Genomic DNA, 7592 nt, shown 5'->3' with positions numbered 1-7592 from the left:
GTCCCTGCACCCTGAGAAAAGCAGATCAAAAGTCTGCAGCTCAGATCAGGTCAGAAACACGGCTTACCCAATGGCTGTATGGGGTTTTGAAGGGTTGGCGCCCTCCCTCCACCACCCTGCTTGTACAGCCTGGACTGGGGGGGGGGGTCGCTGAGCAGGTGCAGCAGCATCAGAGCCACGCGGTTTGCCCTTTGGGGTCCTCGCTCCAGAATAAAGGTGCTGTGTGTTGTCCAAAGGCCTGTGAGCTCTGTTCAGGCCGGGGTGGGTGTTGGGGCCGGGGTGCCAGGGGCCGGGGGTCGGGTGACTCATCATGCTGTGATGTCACCAGGAATGCTGGCCAAGATGGGGCCGACCGCGGTAGGGCAAGGGCCACAGGCCAGTCTCTTGGGGGCCCTCCCATCCTTTGCCCGAACTCGTGGCCACCCCGACACTCCCCTGTGGCCGGGTGGGGTGTGAGGAAACCGCAGTCTGATGTGGTGAGGTCAGGGTGGCCCCTGGCCTCCCTAGGACCTGGCCCAGGGGCGGCTCTGGGAGGCCAGACGACTTCCCTCCAGCCAGATTCACATCCCGACCCCTGTGCAGGAATCTCAATGGCTCCCAGTCATGCTCAGACCAAATCTCCATACTCCTCGCCCTGGCATTGGAGAGCTGGTGTCGGCACGGGGCCCTCCACAGACATTGCCGTGTGCCCCCGAATCGTGCGGACTTCCCCTCCTGGGGGCCTTTGCGCAGGCTGTGCCTGGACTGCCCACCCGCCCATCTCTCCCACACGTCCATCTTCTAGCCCCAACTCCAATGCCGCCACCTCCAGGAAGCCCTCCCTCCCTCCACTCCAGTGGGATCGCTCTGACACTCCACAGTTCACCTTCTCGGAAGTCCAGGCCCCTTCTACCTGGACTTCTAGCCACGGGCAACCTTGCCTTCTCTTCCCCCGACGAGGCTGGGGGCGCCCGGAGGCCCAGGGTAGGTGAGGACGGGCAGGATGGCACGCAGGAGGGCATTTTGGCAGAGGGAAGGGCTCAGGCGGAGGCAGGGCTGTGGGGGAATCTGTCTGACAAGGACTGAGTGGGGAGAGAATGATAATGGGTCGAGGTAAGTCTTGGGCCGGAGCGGGAGCCGTAGATAAGGCCCCGGGGTGGGGTCTCAGCCTGGCCTAGACTGGGTGGGCCACGCCCTTTCCCTCCTCTGAGCCAGTTTTCTCCTCTGTGAAATGGGTGTGAAAGTGGTGAGTTGCTGCTGCTCACTCATTTGCTGTGTCAGGCACCCCCTGCCGAGCACCCGTGCCTGGCAGGGAGCAAACCGGGTCCGAATCCTGCCCTCTGGGACCTTACAATTCAGTGGGAGAGACAGACAATACACAAGAAAAAGACAGAAATTATTTGTCTTGATTTTAGTAGGTGATGAAAACCGTAACAGGGGTGAGGGGTGGGGAGCATGTGACGGTAGGAGGAGGGATGTATGTTTTTTTAATAAGGGGGTCCAAGGAGACCTCTCAGAGGAGGTGACATGTAAGCAAAGACTGAGGAGCATTCCAGGTAGGAGGCACCCCCTGTGCAAAGGTCCTGGGGCAGTTTCAGGTGGAGGGTGTTGGAGGGACAGTGAGGAGGCCCGTGTGTTTGGAGCAGAGTGAGTCAAGGGGAGGATGAGAAGAGGGGAGGACGGAGAGGTACTGGGAGCCAGGGGCGGGAGGAGGGCTGAGGTTTTCCCCCAGGGAGGTGAGCGGCCTGGAGGGCTGTGGGCAGAGAGGGCGGGGCCTGACCCCAGTGTTGAGGATCACGTCTATTGTCTTTGCTGGGTTTCTCCGCAGTCACTGTGTGGTGGCAACCCTGTGGGAAGGGCAGTGGCACACCCGGGGTTCCCTCCTCCCCTGCCGCCCTTGGGCAGGGATGGCTGGGGGGACGGAGCTGGGGGGACATCCCCATGCTGTTCCCCAACACTGACTGCTCCAAGATGACCGAGGGGTCGTCGGGCGGTGTCGGAACCCTCTCTCCTCCCAGCTCGGTGCCCAGAACCACCAGCTGGGTCTCCTCGATACCCCCATCCACATGCCGCTGGGGGGAATAGTAGCTCGGGGAGCACTGGTCATTCCTCTGCCAGCCTGCGCCCCTACCCACAGACAGCCCCCTCTGTCACAGGCGCTGGGTCTGGGTCTGAATTCTGTCTCTGCCACTTCCTGGCACAGACGCCTCCTCCAGGAAGCCACCCTGGGTTGTCCCAAGCCCACCAGGCCTGTGTCTCACTCCTAGGATCCTCCTGCTCTTTGGGCACCCAGTACCCATCCACGTTTTGTCCCTAATTTATAAAGGGATGTCCCTCCCAGAGAGTGACACATCCCCTCCCTGCTCAGGAGAGACCCCCTCCTCTCCCTCTGCCTGGACAACACTAAGCTAATGTTTGGGGAGCACCTGCTTGCTTACCAGACACCGGGGGAAAGGGGTCACATGCTTGACCGTGCTTCACACTCAGAACTGTCCTATGCACTGGCCCATTTCGCCAAACGTTTCTTAAATGCAAACCATGTGCCAGGTTGTGTCGCGGGGGACATGGCTCGGAGCCCAACAGCCCTGGCAGCGGGGAGGGAGGGGCTGTGCGCCGTGGGAAAGGGCTCTCTGGGTAATGAGAACAGCATGTGCCAAGGTCCCGGGGCAGCACCACGCCTGGCGTGTTGGAGGACCGGTGAGGAGTCCCGCGCGGCTGGAACAGACTGAGCGAGGGGGCGAGAGCTGGAGGAGGGAGGGCAGGGAGCGCGCAGGACCTTGTGGGCCCCGGCGAGGGGTCTGGAAGGGGAAACTGAGGCCGGCGGATGGTCACTGGCCAAGGGGTCCCGGCAGAGCCGAGCTCTGACCTGTACTTCGTGGATGGAAACCGGAGGCCCAGACAGCAGTGCCTCGGGGGCGTGGGACGGTCCGCAAATCCCTGGGCCCTGGCGGGGGTGGGTGCCGTGGGCAGAGGCCGCCTGGTGAGGACAGCAGGGGAAAGGTGCCGGGCCCGGGGCCCACGCTGGGCTGGGCGGGCGGCACGTGACCGCCCAGGCCCCCCTCCCCCCGGCCCGCTGGCCGCCTGCCCCTGCCGGCCGGGCCCGTGCCTGCCCCAGACCCTATAAGGCCTGGAAGCTGAGAGCACAGCCAGCCACCAGCTGCGCCGCCTGTGGCTCCGAGGGACCCTCCGGCACCCCAGGTGAGCAACGGGGGCCAGAGCGAGGCTGGGCCGGAGTGGTGTGGCCAGGGTGGGGGGGCGGCGGGAGGCCTGGGAGCCCCCATCACACTCTCTCTGCCCCCCTCCAGCTGCTCAGAGTATTACCATGTCTGCTCGAGAGGAAGGAGGCCGAGATCCTCCCAAACCCAAGGGCAAGGTGAGGGGAGGCGTGGCGGGGGGAGATCCCTGCCAGGGCCTGGGGACCCCCAGAACCTTGGGAAGGTGACCTCACACGACTGGGGGCCGGAGGGCCTGGGGAGGGTGGGGTGGGAAGGCTCTGAGAGCCCATGGTCCCAACTCTCCCCTCCTGTCCCAAGCTGACGGGGGAGAGTGGGGGGCGCAAGCAACCCTCAGCTCCTTCTCCACTGTGTGACCTTGAGCCAGCCATGGCCCCTTGCTGGGCCTCAGTTTCCCCATCTGTGAAGTGGGGGCCATGGAAGGAAAAGGTCTTTGGAGACCAGGAGGATTCTTCCTCTGTCTACAGGGGCAGGCTGACTCTGCCCATTGCCCAGGCAAGAAAACTGAGACTCAGAGAGGCTAAGACCAGGATCCAGGGCCTCAGGACCCGGGAACCCAGTGCTGCCCCCCACCCTGTGTCCCGGGGCCTGGCCCTGCTAACACCTCCCTCCTGCCCCATGTAGACCCTGGGGAGCTTCTTGGGGTCCCTGCCTGGCTTCAGCTCTGCCCGGAGCCTGATGGCCGGTGCCCACAGTTCTGCGAAAGAGGCCCGGCCAGTCGCGGACCCCACAGGTAGGTCTGTGTGGCCCCAGGCTCGGGGTGGGGGACAGCTCCGTGGGGGCGGGGTTCTAGAGGTGCGCCCCAGGGACAAATCCCCGAGCAGGGACTTCTGAGCATCTGTGGGGAGCGGGGCCGGGGGCTCATACGTGCCCAGCACCATCTCAACTGACCGCAGGCTGGCACGCCCATGTAGCACCAGAGGGGAAACTGAGGCACGGATAGGGCAGGTGAGGGGCCCAAGGTAGCAGAAGCGCCAGCGGGGGTGTGAGAACAGCCTGTCTCTCTGCGGCGGCCCCTACTTTCTCAACCCCTCCCCTGCCTCCCACCCGCTTTCTGACGCTCCGTGGACCGGGGACGGGTGCTCCCCATGTTCGAGCCACGGAAGGTGTCCGTCCTGGTTCCCAGCAAGGGGCGCTGGCTTCCCTGGGGCGACATGGCCTCGGCGAGGGGGGCGGCGCGGGGTGGCTGACGACACGGGGCCAGGGCCTGGACTCGCACGCACTCTGGGCCCTGCGCCCGGGGCAGCTGACCCCTGCCCCACATACCCAGGCCGGACTGGCGGTGGCGGCGGGGCGGGGCCCTGAGTTCTCATCCTGGGGTCCCCCCGGGGTGAGGGTCCAGCCTCCAGCCCCCAGCCACAGAACGCTCCAGAGAACTCCTGCACCAGGAGCTTTCAGGGGGCCCCCGGCAGGGCTGTCACTGGCCCTGCGGTCACCTCCTGCTCCCTGGCAGGGCGGCTGGGACATTCCTGACCTTTCAGGCTGTGCCCACCGATTGCGCAATGGGCACTGGGACGGCGGGTGCCAGCCCACGTCCCCTGCCCTTCCTGGTTGCCTGACCAGCTCCTGTCCCCACAGCAGCCACCAGCCTGGAGCAGTCGGTGGGCGGAGAGACGCGGCTGCCGCCTTCAGATAAGGTGAGAGGGGCTGGCCCACCGAGGCCACCGCCCCCACCTCCTTCTGTGGCACTCTGGGGACGGTTCTGTTCGTGGCTTCGGGGGGGGCGGGGTCCGAGCCCAAGGAGAGGGCAGACACCCCCGTGTCCTGCCAGGGTATCCAGGCACAGTCTCCCCTCCGAGCTTCCGTTTTCACATCTGTGAAATGGGTGCAGTACCAAGCACTGCCTTCCTGCCCTCCCTGCGTGTCGGGCTCGGGGCGGAGTGCTTTCTGCGCGCTGCTTCCTAGTTACCCTGCCCCCCCCCCCCCCCCCCCCCCCCCCCCCCCCCCGCCCAGTGGCCAAAGCACAGAAAGGCCAAGCCACTTGCTGAAGGTCACACAGCAAGGCGGGGGGTGCACCTGGGGCAGCCGGCGGCTGAACGGCGGCACTCCCTGCGCCTTCCGTCCTAGGTGAACGGGGGTCTTGCTGTCACATCCCCAACGCTGGGCCAAACGGAGCGACTGATGGGTGACGGCTGAGGGCCACAGCGCTGTTAGGACTCCTTCACGGAGCAAGAACCCCTGTCCTGGAGTCTTTTTTTCTTTACCCTTTAAAGTTTATTTGTTTATTTTGAGAAGGAAGGAGCAAGAGTGAGAGTGGGGGAAGGGCAGAGAGAGAATCCCAAGCAGGCTCCGCACCATGAGTGCAGACCCCGATTCGGGGCTCAAAATCACGAACCTCGAGATCATGACCGGAGCCCAAGTCGGACACTTAACCGACTGAGCCCCCCAGGCGCCCCCCCCCCCCCGCAGTCTTACTCTACTCCCCTCTGCCCTCAACTCCGAGGGATCTGGAAGGGCGAGGCCCGCCCATGGCCCTCTGGCCCAGATTACAACAGACTCAGGCAGCCAAGGCCACACCCTGTCCCCTCCCCTCCTCCCTCCCCACCTGAGCACCTGCTCACCTGGTTTCAGACAAAAGATCAGAGTGGGGATGCGCTGGCCTCACATCACGCAGCAGGGGCCGGGGAGGGGCAGAGAGCTGAGATTCGAACTCAGGTCTCTGCAGGCTCAGAGGCCAAAGGGCCCAGGGCCGCAGGCGGGTGGGGGCAAGAATAACATTTCTGGGCTCCTCCTTCTCAGTATTATGGCCATTTGCGACCAGATCCCTCTTGGTGGGCGGGTGTCCTGGGCACAGCGGGGGATGACACGGCATCCCGGGGCTCTGCTCGCTCGATGCTGAGGCCGGGGGCACCCTCTCCCGGGGCTGTGGGGGTCAGAGCTGTCCCCGGGACGCTGGTGGGTGAGACCCAGCGGTGGCGACTCAGGCCAGCACGACCCTTTGTTAGTTTGGTCGGACTAGAGAAGCTGCTCTCTGGGAGGTCAAGCCTGATGACAATTATCCACAGAATCCCAGGAGTCAAACCCAATACACTTGCCCTGTTCTTTGCAGACATTATCTCAAAGTCAATTCTCTTACTTGAATATGTTCTTTTTTTTTTAATGTTTTATTTATTTTTGATACAGAGATAGAGCATGAGAGGGGGAGGGGCAGAGAGAGAAGGACACAGAACCGGAAGCAGCTCCAGGCTCTGAGCTAGCTGTCAGCACAGAGCCTGACGCGGGGCTCGAACCCACGAACGTGAGATCTGACCTGAGCCGAAGTCGGAGGCTTAACCGACTGAGCCACCCAGGCGCCCTTTTTTTTTTTTTTTTAAATTTTAATGTTTTATTTATTTTTGAGAGACAGAGAGACACAGCATGAACGGGAGGGTCAGAGAGAGAGGGAGACACAGAATCTGAAGACAGGCTGCAGGCTCTGAGCTAGCTGTCAGCACACAGCCCGATGTGGGGCTCGAACCCACGAACTGTGAGATCATGACCTGAGCTGAAGTCAGAAGCTTAACCAACTGAGCCACCCAGGCTCCCCTCATTTTTTTTAAATGTTTATTTATTGTTGAGAGAGGGAGACAGAGGACGAGCAGGGGAAGGGCAGAGAGAGAGGGACACACACTCTGAAGCAGGTTCCAGGCTCTGAGCAGTCAGCAAGAGCCTGAGGCGGGGCTTGAACTCATGAACTGGGAGATCATGACCTGAGATGAAGTCGGATGCTCACCTGATGGAACCCCCCAGGCGCCCTGAATACCCACATTTAATGAGCAATCTGGTCTTCCCCCTGTAACGGGGAAACCGGGATCGGAATCCTCCAGAAGTCAAGACTAAGCAAGATTAACAAACTATGTCCTCCCACGCCTGGCACTGAACCCAAGGCCAGGGACTGTGGCAAAATTTCCGGAGGAGTGGGGACCTGCGGTTGGCAGTGGGGGTCTCTTGAATCAGGGGAGCCGCCCGGCGCTGTGACACAGCTCGTGAAGGTCGGGCCCGGGGAAGGCTGTGGCTGGATGACCACGTGAGAGCAAAGTATGCCCAGGGGGGAGGTCGGGGGCGCTCTCGGGACGGTCCCGCTCCCGATGGCGTGCGAGAGATCGCGCTGGCCAGTCTGCGGTGCGGAGTGCCTCAGCTTTCCTCTTGACCACACCTGTCCTTTCTTATCAGATGACCCCTGGGGCAAATGACCTGGTGTCCTCCAAGATGACTAAGACCAAGGATGCCATCTCATCCGGGATGGCCAATGTGGTGGACACAGCTAAAGGCTTGGTGCAGGGAGGCCTGGGCATGACCCAGTCTGCACTCACGGGGGCAGTGGATGTGGCCAAGGGCACCGTCCAGACTGGCCTGGACACCACCAAGACCGTCCTGACAGGCACCAAGGACACGGTGTGC

The 7592-nt window shown here is 62.8% G+C and overlaps 1 protein-coding gene across 1 annotated transcript in view; it reads left to right on the top strand.

Annotated features, from left to right (window-relative positions):
* Positions 1 to 2803: 2803 nt before the first annotated feature.
* PLIN4 (perilipin 4) overlaps positions 2804 to 7592 on the top strand; it is an 8838-nt gene continuing 4049 nt past the window's right edge. Inside the window, exons 1-6 of the mRNA XM_029916449.1 lie at positions 2804 to 2979; positions 3095 to 3177; positions 3285 to 3352; positions 3837 to 3945; positions 4791 to 4849; positions 7365 to 7586. Coding sequence (XP_029772309.1) covers positions 2804 to 2979; positions 3095 to 3177; positions 3285 to 3352; positions 3837 to 3945; positions 4791 to 4849; positions 7365 to 7586 — 717 coding nt within the window. The remainder of the gene's footprint in view (positions 2980 to 3094; positions 3178 to 3284; positions 3353 to 3836; positions 3946 to 4790; positions 4850 to 7364; positions 7587 to 7592) is intronic.

This window comes from Suricata suricatta, chromosome 12 (genome assembly GCF_006229205.1).
Source record: "Suricata suricatta isolate VVHF042 chromosome 12, meerkat_22Aug2017_6uvM2_HiC, whole genome shotgun sequence".
NCBI lineage: Eukaryota > Metazoa > Chordata > Mammalia > Carnivora > Herpestidae > Suricata > Suricata suricatta.
The sequence above is the reverse complement of the archived record's forward strand: the minus strand, read 5'-3'. Positions and strand labels throughout refer to the sequence as shown.